The 15,977-nt window shown below is 58.8% G+C and overlaps 2 protein-coding genes across 2 annotated transcripts in view; both read right to left on the bottom strand.

Moving 5' to 3' along the window:
• NKX6-2 (NK6 homeobox 2) overlaps nucleotides 1-2,448 on the bottom strand; it is a 10,499-nt gene extending 8,051 nt beyond the window's left edge. The window contains exon 1 of the mRNA XM_011980850.1: nucleotides 2,373-2,448. Within this exon, the coding sequence (XP_011836240.1) occupies nucleotides 2,373-2,448 (76 nt within the window). The remainder of the gene's footprint in view (nucleotides 1-2,372) is intronic.
• Nucleotides 2,449-5,561: 3,113 nt separating this feature from the next.
• Nucleotides 5,562-15,977, bottom strand: part of CFAP46 (cilia and flagella associated protein 46) — a 157,857-nt gene continuing 147,441 nt past the window's right edge. Inside the window, 9 exon segments of the mRNA XM_011980848.1 lie at nucleotides 5,562-5,619; nucleotides 5,621-6,059; nucleotides 7,624-7,704; nucleotides 8,154-8,235; nucleotides 10,159-10,271; nucleotides 11,147-11,249; nucleotides 11,570-11,605; nucleotides 11,681-11,741; nucleotides 11,947-12,017. Of these exon segments, the coding sequence (XP_011836238.1) occupies nucleotides 5,587-5,619; nucleotides 5,621-6,059; nucleotides 7,624-7,704; nucleotides 8,154-8,235; nucleotides 10,159-10,271; nucleotides 11,147-11,249; nucleotides 11,570-11,605; nucleotides 11,681-11,741; nucleotides 11,947-12,017 (1,019 nt within the window). The 3' untranslated portion in view covers nucleotides 5,562-5,586.

The raw sequence follows: 15,977 nt of genomic DNA, 5'->3' as shown, positions 1-15,977 counted from the left end.
CATGTTGGCCAGGATGGTCTTAATCTCTTGACCTCGTGATCCACCTGCCTCGGCCTCCCGAAGTGCTGGGATTACAGGCGTGAGATTTCTCAGGGACACTGGGAAGCTGGCCACACACCTGGCCAGGAATGGGGGGTCTGTTACTAAGGGACCTGGTTCTCTCTGACCCCCATTTCTTCGATCGGCAAGAATGGGGCCCAGGGAGAGGCACAGGATTCTGGGAAGTCTCGGGCCCTGTCCCTGCAGGGCTGGGGCTCAGTGATGCTGAGAAGGGAGGGGAGCGGCCCCTACAGCCCAGAGAGCAAAGCTACTTGTGATGGAGCCACTCCCCTCCCTTCTGAGTGAGTCCTGTGGCCCCAAGCCCTGAGGCTCTCCCTCTCCTAGGGCTTGATATTGGTGGGGGGCTGCCTCACCCCATTGTAGGTCAGCTAGTATTTAGGGGCTGAGGTCTCCAAGCTCCTCAAAGGTGGCAGTGCATTCTGGGGCTGGGATTCCCAAGAAAAATCCTTTTCAAGCCCCTTAAAAGGCCCCCCAGGACAGTCCTGGGTCCAGCCTTCTGCCCTCAGGGTTGTGGGGTACGGGCTCCGCAGGGGCCTCCAGCCTAGGCCTCAAGAGCCTCCTTCCAAAGACGAGGTCTCCTGGGGTCAGGGGTTGTAGGGACCCTCCCTGGTCTCTGCCCCTTGGGATGTTGAACACCCCAAGTCCCTCCAGCACCCCAACCCCCCCCCCAGGCTGGACTCAGGGCAGGGCCAGAAAGATGGGCAGGTCTGGGTGGGCCCCAGCCGCAGGCAGCAGGTGGAGTTCAGCCGCGTCCCCATTATCTTAACCCATCTCTTGCCTCTTGTCACAAAGAATTAAAATCCGTAATAAGAACATGTAAGAGCTCCCCGTAATTGTGTGGCCATTAGCCGACTGCACGGGGTGTCAGTCTAGCCATCTCACTCCGGTCCCAGTGAATTGTGATAAAAATGTCAAACAATTAGATTATATTGGCCACTAGCACAGTGATGAGTAGCCAGGCAGGCGTGTCCCTCGAGTCACCCTAACAGCAGGAGTGGCTCTGCGCCACGCTAAAGCCACTCCAGGACAGCAGGACGGGCCGATGGGGGTCAGCATGTCGGCCCAGCAAGCGGGAGCATCCCAGGAACCCACGCCCCAGAGGGGCAGGGGAGGGTAACCCCTGGGAACAGGACAGAGGTGGGGGGCCCAGGCCCCTCTGAGGGTGCAGAGCCCTGAGCTCAGCAAGGAGGGGCAGGGAGCTCCCAGGGCCCAGCCCTGCACGTGGGAAGGGGGCTGGGAGGGGGATGAGCAGCTGACCGACCCCAGAGCCTCAGGTCCACCCCCTTGGCCGGGTCTCCACGGCCCTGTCCCCACAGCGCTGTCCCCTCGCAGGACTCTCGCTCCTCCTGCCCTTCCCAGGAACCACGGCTGCCTTTTTTTTTTACGGGTGAAGACGTATTGGAAATTGATTTCTGTGTTGGAAATGGGATAATTAAACTGGTTGTTTCCATCTTCATCATCGTCATCATAAAAGAGGACAGCCGGGTGAGGCTGGCGTGAGGTGACACCACGTCTCGCACGAGGGAGCGTTAATTGAATACAAATGGCCTCTCCTGGAGTTGCTGAGTTATATTTCAGAGATATGGGATAATGATGCCATTTAATCATTTTTACAAGATATAAAATTACTGGCTCCTCTGGGAAGATCATTAAGGAAAACAATTGTTCACAGCAATTGAAGATAGAGTTTTAATTATTTAACACAGAAATTAAACTATTAGAGACCAGTGTTGGATGAGGCAACTTAATAGAAATTTATATACAAGCATCTGTGAACATTTTAGTTTTATTAACCCGCCTAATTCCTTCATCCAAATCCGTCTGAAAGGCCTCTTGGCTGTGCCTGTAAGCTGCGGCCCAGAGCCCGTGTTTCCGGGGAGGACGGCCAGGGCGTGGCTCAGGGGACAAACCGGGAGCTCCAGGAACCCAAGGGCACCAGGACAGGCCCCCAGGCTGCAGGGGAGGGCCTGAGGCTGCCAAAGCAGGGAGAGGCGGAGGTGGGGTAGGGGTCAGGGGGCGGCAGGTGCACCTGGGGATTAAAAGAGGAACGACTGCAGGGTGCTGGCCACACCTTTTGGCCTTCCCTCGGCCTTTTGGGTGGGAACTTCGGGGACCCACCTTCCAAGCTACACGTGTGTGACCCCAGTGGGTATGGGACGGGGAGCACCAGCTGTGCCCAGGCCCCCCAGCCCACTCTGCTGTGGCCCAGACCTGATGGGGCCCTGTCGCCCCACCCTGTCCAGAGAGGCCCCCTCCGCCGGTGCAGTGAGGGGCTGAGGCTGCGTTCCAGAGACCGGGCTGCCGGGACTTACACTCCTTTAGAGGTTCCTTGCCAGGTGCTTGTCGCAGGGTAAGGGGGGCTTTAAACGAGGACTCGGACTTGACCATTTCCAAGTGGGGAAGCCGGGAAAGGTACTGGAGACGCAGCACAAGCTTCACTGTGCAGGAACGGAGGCTGACGGGAGACAGAAAGGACCCCTTAACATTGCCGTCTGGTGTGGCTTTGGGTGCGGGCTACGAGGGAGCGCTTCCTAAAAACCCTCGTTCTAAATGTGTAAACATTTTCAATCTGTAAACTAATAAATGGACGTTTTTAGAGGGTGGAAGAACTGAGGGCACCAAATTGGGCGGCTTACTGGGGGTGCCCTCCACCCACCTGGGACCCAAGCAGGACGAGGCCTCGTGGGAGGGAATCACCAGGGCTGGAGGGAAGTCACCTCGCCCAGCACGCAGTCAGGAAGTTGGGGGGGCAGCCCCCAGCCTGGGCACAGTGAGCCTCACCTCGTGCTCTCCCGAAGGCCCGGGCCAGGTTTCCAGCTGCTTTCCAGGGAGAAGATGGGGCTGCCGAGCGTGTGGCCTGGGGCCTGTGCTCACCCGGTCACTGCCCGAGTGGGGACAGCAGTGCAGGAGGGTCCCTGCCTCCCCCATCCCAAGGGAGGCCTGGGCTGGGGGCCTGCCGGCTGGTTTCGCATCTCCTGGAAGTCCCGGCCCCCACAGTCCGCGTGGTTTCTGCGGTGTGCTCAGGGCCTGCAGGCTGAGGGCTGACACCGCGAGACCACCCTCCGTCCCCCATCATCTCCAATAAATTCCAAGCCTTCTGCTCTGGCCTTATAGTTTTTAGGGTTACATAAATTTCACCGATGCAATTTTTTTATGCTTGAATATATTACAGAATGCCACTTCTGTTATGGAAGCTAATTGATAACGTGATTTGTTATGTTGCCGGGACATAATTCAGAAAGTTATTTTAAAGCCTGTGATGCATGGAACAGCACTCACTGTTTAATATTTCTCACATGCGTGGACACAGCGCAGGGTAAAAAATGTGGTACTGCACGGATGAAATATTTCCAGAAGCTTTTATTCTTGTTGTTTGGGTGGGCGCCAGCAGCTCCATAGAAGGGAACCCATATTTCCAGCGCAGCTCTGATTTGAATTTATTTCCTGGTCATTAGTTAGCTTTTTTTTTTTTTTTCCTAAACTGAAACAAGTATGTGTATATATTTGAAAAAAGAAAAATCAAACAAAAAAGGGAAATCACACATAACCTTTCAATATTATCAAAGATGTGCATTTAAAATTTTTATGTCAAATTAATGATAGATTCACAGGGAGTTGCAACAACGGGCATGGCGCCGCATGTCCGCTCCCGGCTTCCCCAGCGGTGACACGGCACAGCTGCAGCAGGCGGCAAAGCCGGGACGTGAGACTGGTTCACGCTCTCGGTGAACTGCGGGTGCTGTGGTCTGTTTTCACCACTTGTACAGGCGTTCCTTCCTCAGGCAGCGACGGGCATTGCTGTCACAATCAAGACACACAACTGGTGTGTCAGCCGCCGGCCCCCGTGCCAGGCGCACTCACTGTGCAGTGCTAGAGCTCGGCCGCTTTGAGACACTCTGCAAGCCGCACCCTGCCGTGGGTGAAGCTTCTGAGGCTGGCTTTGTCCTCAGCCCAAGTCCTGGAGGTCTGTCCGGGCCGGAGCCACCATTCCTTTGCTTCTGTTGCCAGGCAGTGTTAACCCCGAGTGGACAGAGCAGGGTTTGACCGTTTGCTTGTGGACGGACACAGGGTTGCTATGAACACGCGTGTGTGCATTTGTGTGAAAGTGTATTTCCCGCCCTCTGGGCTAAACGCCTAACAGTGCAGTTGCTGAGTTTTGGCTTGACAAGAATCAGGTAAACTGTTTTCCAAAGACGCTGCACCACAATGTGTGAGAGCCCATTTCCTGGTGTCCTCACAGCATTTGATGTTATCCTTATTGTTTTTTAAATTCCAGCTATAGGAATAGGTACGTAGACCTTTTTTTTTTTCTTTTTTTTAAAATTTGAGACGGAGTCTTGCTCTGTCGCCCAGGCTGGAGTGCAGTGGTGCGATCTCGGCCCACTGCAAGCTCCGCCTCCTGGGTTCAAGTGATTCTCTTGCCTCAGCCTCCCGAGTAGCTGGGACTACAGGTGAGCACCACCACGCCCAGCTAATTTTTGTATTTTTAGTAGAGACAGGGTTTCACCATGTTGACCAGGATGGTCTTGATGTATTGACCTTGTGATCCACCTGCCTCAGCTTCCCAAAGTGCTGGGGTTACAGGCGTGGGCCACTGTACCTGGCCCATAGACCTATTTTGGACAATTTTGGGGCCACCTGTCCTGACCCAGCTGTCTGGGCTCTCTTTGGCCTGGTGTCAGTGCCCCGCAGCAGTTGGATGGGTGCCCAGCTGGGCGCGTGGGCTCCACGGGCGCAGTGTGGGCAGGAACGCCTTCAGCAGACCCTTCCCTCCCTCACGGCACGTTGCCCCTGCTGCCCCATCAGACATGGAGGAGATTCTGCGGTTGCACAGGCAGCCTTGGCCTCACGTGGCTCCCGCACTGAGCTCCTGTTGCCCACGGCGGGAGGGGGCTGCCCCTCTGCCTTCACCTTTCAGGTCCCAGGCTGAAGAAACAGCTCCATGCAGAGGGCAGGCATGAGCGCCGGCGGGAACACGCGAGGCTCGCACTCTGGCCCTTCAGGGCTGTCCTGGGCCTTCCCCTCTTCTTGGCCAGAGCCCATGTGTGTGGCCGGAGGGCGAGTCCCCAGAAGGCTCTGCAGGCCCCATGGTCCTCCCGTGGACCCCCAGCCCCCACCCATCTGGCTGAGGTGGGAGAGACAGACCCAGAAGCTCAGAAAGGCCATCTGGAGGCACCTTTCTCCCCCAGGAGCCCCTGGACGCCGCAGCCACCAGGAGTGTGCACGGAAGAAAAGCATCTCCTCACGAGAAGCTCTGCATGGTGCTCGCTGGCACAGACCCTCCGCCCCGCCACGAGCCTCTTTGTTCTGGAAGGTTCCTTCTGAGGGGCCCTGCACATGTGCAGGGGACGTGGCCTGGGCTGGAGTGAGCCCCACCCCCACCTCCACGCTGGAAAGCTGCTGGGTTCAGGGGGCGCATTTCTCGCGGGCCAGCGTCCCAGAAGGTGCTGGGCCAGGAGCCCCCCACCCGGAGCCTCAAGTCACAGACACCACACACAGACTGGCTTTTGTTGTTCACTGAAACACTCAGATCACAAACAGGCTCACAGTCCAAACAGCGCTTCTGGTCTGAGCAACTCAGCACTAGTGCCCGGTGCAGCGCTGAGAGGCTCTGTCTGCTGGGGCTCTGAGCCGTGCACCGGGCACCTGGAGGCCCTGCCGGGGGTGCCTCACCCCAGGGAAAGGCGGTTTTGCCGGAAGTCACTGGGGAAGGATCTCTGGCTGAGGCTGCACCGAGGGCTGGGGAGAGGCCCAGGAAGGGGAGAGAGAGCTGGGAGCTGGGGATGGGAGCCAGGAGGTGGGGATGGGTTGGCAGAGGGGCAGAGCCAAGGGCAGAGGCAGGTGCTAGGGCCACAGCAGCTGACGGGAGGCAGGTCCAGGCTTGTGCTAGCCAATGGCGTGGTGCGGCAGCCCGTACAGGACCAAGTTGAGCGTGGTGGGAAGGAGCTCGGCGCTCTGGAGCAGCGGCAGCTTGTCCTTCAAGGTCTGAGAAGCCTCGTCTGTGGAGAAAGGGGCAGGAGCTGTGAACCCTGAGGCCCCGCAGGACGTCCAGCCCGGTGAGGGCCAAGGCACAGGCGCGGGGAGCAGCGGCTACTCCGACTGAGGGCGCTGTGGGGAACACACTGCCATTTGCCAGGCCTCCCAGGTGCCCCCACCACCCGCACCCCTCCCGCACCGAGGTGTCCAGGCCCGCACAGCCGGGTGATGGCACCAGGACTGGACCTCCTAACCCGAAGCCCAATGCCCCCCCCACTACCCCTCGGCCAGGCGAGCTGCTCTGCTCGGGGGGCACCCATCTAGGGTGTGGCTGCGGCCTTAGGGTTGCCTTGCAGGGAGCAGCGTCCTCTGCCCCTTTTGAACAGTGTCAGTCACCCCGGCTCATGCCTGCATTGCAGGGACCAGAACTTGCAGGTCACCACTGAGCAGCAGCAGCTGAACAGCCGGCCTGGCTCTGCCCTTCCCCGATTCCCCTGCAGAGCACCGTGTGGGCCTCACACCAGCCACACCACCGCGGCATCCGTGTCTGCGGCATCCGTGTCTGCGCCCTGCTCTGCGTTTGCAGGGATGAGTGTGGGTTCCGTCCGCCTTCCTCCTGCCCCTCGCTCCCTCCCTCCCCCGACAAGCAGGGATCCTTGGGTCCGGCATCCCCGGACCGTGGACCACGTGCTCTTTACACGATAAACTCCTGGTGAGCGGTGGATACTGAAGGCCTTGTGGGAAGCCTTCTTAGTCAGGGCAGACCACCCCTTCCGTGCACTGCTGGGCGCCTCAACTCAGGGTCCCGGAAAGCTCCTCTGTGGCTACTCCTGCCTCACCGTGGCTGGAGGGTTTGGCTGACTCTGAAGGATGGCTGGGTGGGGTTCCACCTGTCCATGTTTGAGAACAGACCATGTCCCGTGCCCCTTCCCGACTTTTGCCCTGTGAGGCTGAGAGACAGACGGGCGCTGGGTGCCATGTGACAGGCAGCCTGCTCTCCAGGGGGCCAACGGGACACACCCCTCAACCCACGCATTCCTCTTCCGGGAGGCCTCTTCCTGGGCTGGGACTCCTGGCCATATCCGGGGCCGTCGGCCACTGTGGTGCAGGCTGTTGGCCCCTGCGAGTCCTTGCTTGGGGAGGGGCCAGGCACAGCTGCCTCCTGGATTTCCCACCGGTTCCCAGAGAGCCCTGGGCTCGAGGGGATTGTGTGACTGGAGCTGTCAGCGAGGAATCAGCTGTGTCTGATGAGCGCGAGCCTCTCCCTCTGGGCTCTGGAGCCACGTGGCGTTGTGGGCCGTCGCTGCCGAGGGGGTGCCTGGGCTCTGGAGCCACGTGGCGTTGTGGGCCGTCGCTGCCGAGGCCGTCGCTGCCACCGTGGGAGGCTGGGCAGTGCAGAGACGCCGGCAACTTCCAGGCAAGAACAAGCCCTCCCCCTTTCCGGCTCCTAGTTAACGTCGGGAGTCCCAGTTCCCCACGGAGAAGCGGAGACACCTGTCCCCGCAGGGCTGTGGGGTGCACGTGCCCCACGGGCAGCGGCTGCAGAGGGTGCTGAAGGCTGTGGGGTGCAGGCCGCCCCTCCCCTACCTTGGTTCACGGCCTCTTCGCCAGTCATCTTCTGAAGGAGGCGCACCGTTTCTCCAACCGGCTTCCCGACGGCCAACAGATCTGGGAGAGAAGCATCCCCTCAGGCAGGCATGGACACCTGGCAGCCTTGCTGAAGGGGCACGGGACAGGCCCGGGTGCCCGGGGCCCACGCACTTTCCCACAGGACGCTGGCCCGCAGCGCGTTGTCCTGCAGCAGCGTCGGCCACTGGTTTGCCAGGATGCTCTTGACACCCACCAGGCTCAGCAGGATGGCCGCCTCGACGGGCTCCTCCAGGGACAGCTGGGAGGCGCTGTGGAGACCCGGCTCCCGTGGGCTGGCGCCAAGGGCCCAGCCGAGTCGCCCCCTCCCCATGCACACCTCACCAATTGCTGGAACGCATGTGCGCCCCGACAGCTCTCACCGTTCTTGAAACCCGCCCCCGCAGGCCCCTGCTCCCTCGTGGGTCCCACGCTCATCTGACCTCTCCATCCTCAGCACCCCCGCCCACCCACTCCGAGCAGCCAGGCACCTCCTGTGCTCCACGGTCTCCATGTGCCGCCTCAAGCTCTGGTAGGACCGCGCCAGGTCCAGCAGGACCGCCACCTGGCACTCTGCCGGGATGGGAAGGGTGGGAAGGGCGGCTCAGCAGCCTTGGCCCGACACGGGGAGCGGGGGTGGGGGTGTGGGCGAGTGGGGCCTGCACCCCCAGGGCGCGATAGGGCATGGCACACTGGCCACTCACTTCCAGGCTCTGACCTCATCATTGTCACGTTCTTTGCAGGGACCCCCTGGCCACAGTGGACCTGGCCAGCCTCAGGAGCCCAGGCCCTTCACAGCCTCCTCCAGGTGACTGTGCTGGGCAACAGGAAGTGTGGGAAGCCCACCTGGGCCCCCCAGCTTCCTCGGCGCCCGCACCATGCCTGGACACCCTGGCACCCCACAGGAATGAGGTGTATGAGGTGGAGCCCTCCCCAAGGACGGAGGGACGGGCGGCTGGGGGGCAGCACTGACTGGGGGCCAATGTGAGGGGCCACGTGTCCCTGTGTGGTGGAGACATGGGAGGCTCCTGGGATGCAGGGGAGTCCTGGGCACTTGGGATGGGTTGGTCACCCTGGGCTGGGGCCTCCATGGAAGCAGGGACCGGGGGCCAGTGCAACCCTGGGCGTGCCTGCTGCGAGCCCTGTGGGTGCCAGGGGATGGCTGCCCACTTCCACTGGCAGCCTGGCTGTTCCTGCTGAAAGGACCCCCAGCTGCGCGAGGCCGAGGCTGCGGGGGAGTCGGGGGAGCCCTGGCGAGGCCTCTTCTGCTTCACTCACTGCCTCGCTTGGAGTTAAACTTTCAAAGACGCCCGTTTCTAACTCCACCTAGGATGGGCTCTGGCACCTCTGAGGCCAAGGCCCAGGCTTGCAGAGCAGAGTGGGGGTCCTGCTTGGCCCCACCCAAGTGCAGGCCCCAGGTGCCAGGTGCCACGGGACAAGTGTCCACACACCTGCTCTGCTCCATCAACGGGGCCCACATACCTCATGGGGGGCACAGCGCCTCCCGGGTCCCTGAAGGGCTCCCGTCAACCCCGCACAGTGGGGTCATCAGCAACCCCACCAGAGAAAGTCACAGCGAGTGGGCCGGCCCCGCAGAGGTGGCATCCAGAGGGGGCATCCCGGTGGGGCTGCAGCCACAGGAGCTGAGTCTGAGTGGTGGCCTTGGCACAGGGCTGAGCCACGCCTGTCTCCTGACCGCTCAGCCTGCAGTGTGGAGTGGCCACGCCTCCTGTCTCCATCAGCACCACCCTCGGGCCGTGGCGTGTGACGGGGTGATGTGCCCCCACGCATGTGCTCTGCTCATGCCATGCCCCCAGCCTGCTGTGCCATCCCCACCTCCTGCCAAAAGCCCCCTTGTGCTGCAGCTGGCTGGGGTGTCACTGTGCCGGGCACGGCAGGACCACACCTGGCAGCCCCTCCACGGCTGGTGGACAGTGAAGGGGAAGGCAAGGTCCCAAGTGCCTGTGATTAGACTAGCGGGGCCCTGAGGGAGGGGCTGTGACCAGTGAGGTCCTGAATTGCCCACCCCAGCCTTCCTGGGCTCCTGGGCCCGGCACTGACTCCTGGCCTGCCAGGTCTGAAAAGCCGCGCTGGGCGGAGTGGGGGCACTCAGAAATGAAGGACGGGAAGGCCAGAAGCTCCTGTGGCTTCCACGTCTGTGTGGGCCAGGCAGGGGGAGCAGGGGGAGCAGAGGTCGTCCACCTGCAGACAGGAGGGGCTGCGGCCGCAGAGGGTGGGGGCAGGAGGGGGCTGCGGCCACAGAGGGTTGGGGTGCAGGTGGGGGCTGCGGCCACAGAGGGTGGGGGGCAGGTGGGGGCTGCGGCCACAGAGGGTGGGGGGCAGGTGGGGGCTGCGGCCACAGAGGGTGGGGTCAGGAGGGGCCTGCGGCCACAGAGGGTGGGGGCAGCACCAGCAGGTTACAGTGGCCCTGCTTTGTCCTCAGGCGGATTTGTGCTGTGCCCCCGGGGGAAGGGGTGCCAAGAGGACCCCTCTCACCTTGCAAGTTCATGGCGACCAATCTCTCCACTAATATATGGGACAGGAAGCTCTCCATCCCATAGAAGAAGAAGCCGTTGCAGCTGCCCAGGGCCTGCTCCCACTGGGCCTGGCTGCAGAGAGAGGAGAGCACGGGTCAACAGTGCCCAGGCACCTACGCCAGACCCCACCGTGGGTTCTTAAAGCAGGCCACATCCTGTGTGGTCCACGCCTGTCCCACTTGTGCGTTCAGCTGAACTAACTTTCTTGTTCCCAATGCCCACGCCTCCCTCCTCTGTGCTCCGATCACAGGGGTTCCGTCAGAGCCTAGTCAAGGGGACCCCCCACGAGCACTGACTTCTGTGCTGGAATGAACACCCTCCCCGGGCAGGGCTGGCTGCGGGAAGTGTGGGGGCTTTCCCAATGGCCCAGCACGTGGAGGTCAAGGCACCCCCAGTACTCCAGGGAGACAGTGGCCAAACCCGGGTTCCCTCCTTCCATACAGGACCGCAGCCCTGCCCCTGCAGCGCCCCCCCCTGCACACACCTGCCCCTGCACACACCTGCCCCTGCAGCCTCGCCCCTGGCATGCAGCCTGTGACATAGAGCGACCCCTCCCACCCGTGGCTCTCCCTGGTTGCTCTGGTTCCTTGCTGGCTGCTTGTGGACACCTCTGGACCACAGAACCCCGAGGGCATCTGGGGGGCAGAGTCTGTGAGTGGTCTCTGGAGGGGCTGCAGTGCTGGTGGTGAAGAGGCAGCCCCTGCTGCTGGACCACGTGCTATCGGTGACCCTGGGGGCCCCAGGTTGCCATCTGTAAAGTGGGGACAGTGCCCCTTGCCCAGTCTCTGTGAGGACTCAAGGAGCTGGGTCTGTCTCAGCATCGCCTGCTGTACCTGGTGGGACTTGCGGGGCAGACCCAGGGAGCTGGGAGTGGGGGGCAGTGGCTCCCCGCTGGACCCTCGAGACCTGCCACACTGTAAACGACTCCTGGGAGCCCAGATCCGAACCTGGGAAAGTGCTTGCTTCCCAGATGTCCCACCCATCGCGAAGTGAATGTGTCTTGGAATCTTTCCAAAATGTCTTGGGTGACGGAGACAGGAGTCAGCATTTCTGCAAGGAGAACGGGGTGGATACAGACCACGGTACTTCATCAGACACACGTGTGCAGGGCCGGGGCCCTGGGGAGGGGTCACGGTGAATGCAGGTGGATGTGTCAGTGCCCTGCCATGCCCTGTGGGGTGATGGTAGAACCAGGCCAGCCAGAGAGAAAACCCCAACAAATTAAAATATTTAAAGCCAACACAGGGCAAGCACATATGCAGATTTTGGAGCCTCGAGGAGTGGGGCACCAGCTGCTGTCCACAACTGCAGGGCGGCAGGAGGCCCGAGGTTGGCGTGTGCCTGAACAGGGAGCCCTGTGCAGCACCCACCTGGGCCCTGGGCCTCCTCGTATGGGTCCACGATGACTGGGTCCTGGTCAAGGAGAAATGGGAGCACAGGGTGGGGTCTCGGTCCCCCCACTGGGGCTCATCAAAGGATACACTTGAAGTTGTCGGAGTCGACTGTGATGCAGTCAGCGGGGATGGTCCGGGGGACGCTGCCCTGCAACCACAGAGCAGGGTCACGCCAGGTGCAGGGGCCCGAGCCGACCGCCAGCTGTGCCCACAGAGCAGGTCACGCCAGGTGCAGGGGCCCGAGCCCGACCTCCAGCTGTGCCCACAGAGCAGGTCACGCCAGGTGCAGGGGCCCGAGCCCGACCTCCAGCTGTGCCCACCAGCCCGATCCCCCACCACAGACCCCCACCTACCTTCCTGCCCTTCTTCACTAGGCTTCTCTTTTTGGGGTCTCTGCTTCTCCCCTCCTTTTTCACGCCACCTTCTGTTGAAGACAAGAAAGAGGCGGGGATGTTTGGCAGCAGCTCGAGGCAGCCGCCCGGCCACACTGTCGGTTAATTTCATGTTATGCAAATTTCACTTCAATGAAAAAACACAAGTTGTGAAAACAAGCAATTTTAATTTTTGTGAAGTTGACAAGGCAATAACTTCTGAAATGCAAAGGTTCACGGGATTGGGGAAAGCCCTCAAGGAAGAACCACTCTCGAAAGGCTCCAAGGCCCACCTGGCTGCCATTCACACACCCCACTGGGCACTCACCAGTGTGCCTGCCGTGCCTGGGCCCCTCACCGGTTCCAGGGCCTTCTGTACAGGGATTTACAACCGGCCCCTGTCTACACGAACACTTTCTTTTGCAGGCTCTGCATAGACAGCCGTGTGCCTGGGAAGGATGGTCACTTCCCTCCTGTTTGTGCCCCGTCTTTCCTTTCCTCTCTGTGTGCCTATGTTGGGGCCTCCAGCAGACAGCAGAATGGACGCACGGATGGGGCTCACTGCTTCACCCCCTTCAGAGAGGCTGCTTCTAAGGGAGCCCCCATTAAGGAGGCTCTCTCTAGCTTTTGATCGACTTATCAGGATGGGGCATTGCGTTCGGTTCCTGGCTCACAAAGTAAATGTGTGCGTTTTATCAAATGCTTTCACCCTGCGCTGACTGAAATGCTCACACGACTGTTCTTCTAGGACACCTGTAGCGTTTTAAGGTTAAACTGGGGCCGGGCACAGTGTCTCACGCCTGTAATCCCAGTGTTTTGGGAGGCCGAGATGGGAGGATCGCTTGAGCCCAGGAGTTCGAGACCAACCTGGGCAACAGAGTTAGCTCCTGTTTCTAAAAAACACCTAGCCGGGAATGGCGTCCTGCATCTGTAATCCAGGCTATTCGGGAGGTGGAGGCTGCAGTGAGCTGTGATTGTGTCACCGCACTCCAGCCTGGGTGACAGAGCGAGACCCCATCAGGAAGTGGGAAGAAGGGGAGAGAAAAGGCTAAACTGAGTGATGACAGCTTATCTTTTTATGCATTTTTTGTGCCATTCTGGAGCATCTGGGAGGAGTTAGGCTGGCCTAGGGAAGGATGGGAGGAGCTGTCTACTTTTTCTGATACTGGGGAGATTTATCTAATGCTGACATGATTGTTTCTTGACAGTCTGGCAGAATTCAGTGGAAACATGGAGAAAAGGATATTTTTTTGTGGGCAGACTTAAATCCATTGATGTGCTTTTTTATTGGTTATGAGACTATTCAGGTTTGCTTTCTTCCTGGCATCTCAAAGTGTTTTCTCCTAGTATTTCGTCCTTGCTGCCCAGGGGTTTTGCTACATTGGTTCAAAGTTGCTTGGAGACTCCCACGTTCTCTGGTCGCCTCTGGTGCACCATCAGGGCTGTGTCTCCTTCCGTTTCCGGCTTTCTTGGCTGCCCTTCTCCGTGGCATCGGAGATGTTTCCTCGGCGTCATCTTTCTGCACGTGCTCCTCTGCTCACCCTGAGATTATTCTGCCTCCTTGCTCTGACTTCTTTTTTTTTGAGATGGAGTCTCGCTCTGTCGCCCAGGCTGGAGTGAGCGGCACCATCTCGGCTCACTGCAAAGCTCCACCTCCCGGGTTCACGTCATTCTCCTGCCTCAGCCTCCTGAGTAGCTGGGACTACAGGCGCCCACCACCATGCCTGGCTAATTTTTTGTATTTTAGTAGAGATGGGGTTTCACTGTGTTAGCCAGGATGGTCTCGATCTCCGGACCTCGTGATCCACCCACCTCGGCCTCCCAAAGTGTTGGGATTACAGGCGTGAGCCACCGCACCTGGCCAACTCTGACTTCTTAAATCAGGTGCTGAGCTTCTGAATCCTGGTGCTTTTCCTGTTCTAACATTGACATTTACAGTTGCAACACCTTCTAAGTTATGTTTAGCAACATCTCGCTAGTTTTTAACATTTCCATGATCATTTCATTTCTTCTGAGTCCCATGAGATATTTAGAAGTGTGGTCTTGAATTTTCAAGTGTGCGAGAATGGAAAAAAGTCTGCCTTGGAGAACTGCTTTCCGCCCTCCTCACACTGGCCTCAGGTGTGGGCCATCTGCTGGCGTCTGAGACACGGTAGGATCTGCTTCTCAATTTTGTGATTATTCCCAGCGTAGTTGAAAAGATTGCAAATCGCCACTTTTGAGGCACAGAGTTCCATGTCTCTATTAAGCCAAGATTGTTAATTACGTCACCCCGAATCCCCTCTTTTTGCTTTGTCTGTCAGACCTGTCAGTAATCCAGGCACGGTAAGATCTCCCAGCGTCGGGGCTGGTCAACGGCCACACCCCGCAGTTTCTACTTTTTATTGCTTCTTGTATTTGGAGGCTATTTCATGTCTCTGAGGAGGTGGACCTTTGATTCTCATGGTGTCCATGTCCCTAATAATGCCTGGTTCTGAAGTCTGTTTCCCTTGAGAGTCAGACACCAGCCCTCAGGGTTACTCTTAAATATTTACTCATTTTCGCTTCTCTTGGTTTATCACGTGGGGGTCACTTGCGATGGGTGTGTTCCTGCAAAGGGCATGCAGCTGCATCCTCTTATCTCCCGTCGTCTCGTTAGCAGGGTTGGCCAATTTACTTTTTCTGATATACAACATAAATTGGCCAACTTCTACCATCTTACTGTTTTATTTTTATTTGTCCTGGTTTTCTACGTGTTTCTCCATTACTGGCTGTTGGATGCCTTGATTGAGGTAACTGGCCCATTTGTCTTCCTCATTCATTCTTCCTTCTCTATTCTTTGGGAGTTTGCACACCAGCTCTCTGGTGGTGCCCTTAGCGTTTTACCACGCGGTGCGGCCACACCTGGCGGCGCCCCAGACTCAGCGGTTCGCGGCTGAGGACACTCAAGGCTCAGCCTATCTCTTCCTTTTGTGGCCGCTGGGTAATGCATTTCAAAAAGACTTAGATCACCGGCAGCCTGATTTTCAGTTACTCTGTGGTGAGGGTTCTGTTAGTTTCTGTGGCTGCCGTTAACCAATTACTACAAAACGGGGGCTAAACGTGGCACCGCTTCCTGTCTGATGGTTCTGGGAATTGGAGGTCCGAATGGGGTTCACCGGCTCACAATGGCGCACCAGCCCGGCCACCCTCTTCCTGGAGGCTCCCGGGGAGAATCCGTTCCTGGCTCCTGGCCACGCTCTCCATCCTCACCATCGGCAGCGCAGCCCCCAAGCTCTTTCTCTGGCCTTCCTGCTTCTCTCATGTGAGGGCTTTGTCATCACCTGGGCCCTCCCATATCCGCAGGATCGTCTCCCACCTCAAGTCTGGAATCGTATCTGCAAAGCCCCAGGACCATGCGACGTCACAGGCTCACAGGCACCGGGGCTGGGCCGTGGGCACCCCTGGGCGGCCCGTGCCACACTGTTGTTGGAGTGTCTAGTCCGGCTGCTGCTTTCCTGTTCTGCCCCTGCCACGACGGTGGTGGCTGCGCCGGGCAGTGGGGAAGGGAAGGATGTTTCAATAAGCGATGCACAGACAGCTGGATCCCCTCAGAGAAGAAAACCTTAAACTCCACCTCCCGCTCCACAGAGTCCATCTCAGATGGAGGTTAGGTGGAAACGTGAAAGGTGGGAAACGAGAAATGCATTTAGAGGATGTCGTTGGAGAATATTTTCATGATCATGAGGTGAAGAAAGATTTAAAAATCCCAAACACACCTAATGACAAACCACAGCTAACAGTGAAAAGCACAAAGCTTTCACCTCAGATCAGAAACAAGGCAAGGAAGCCCCCTCTTGACACTTCTGTTTAAACAGCGCTGGAAGTCCCCGCTGGAGCAGTCAGGAAAGAAAGAGAAATAACAGGCCAGGCGTGGTGGTTCATGCCTGTAATCCCAACACTTTGGGAGGCTGAGGTGGGTGGATCACCTGAGGTCAGGAGTTTGAGACCAGCCTGACCAACATGGTGAAACCCCATCTCTACTAAAATTATAA

Source organism: Mandrillus leucophaeus, unplaced genomic scaffold (genome assembly GCF_000951045.1).
Source record: "Mandrillus leucophaeus isolate KB7577 unplaced genomic scaffold, Mleu.le_1.0 Scaffold219, whole genome shotgun sequence".
Lineage (NCBI taxonomy): Eukaryota > Metazoa > Chordata > Mammalia > Primates > Cercopithecidae > Mandrillus > Mandrillus leucophaeus.
This window is presented reverse-complemented; position numbering and strand designations above follow the sequence as displayed.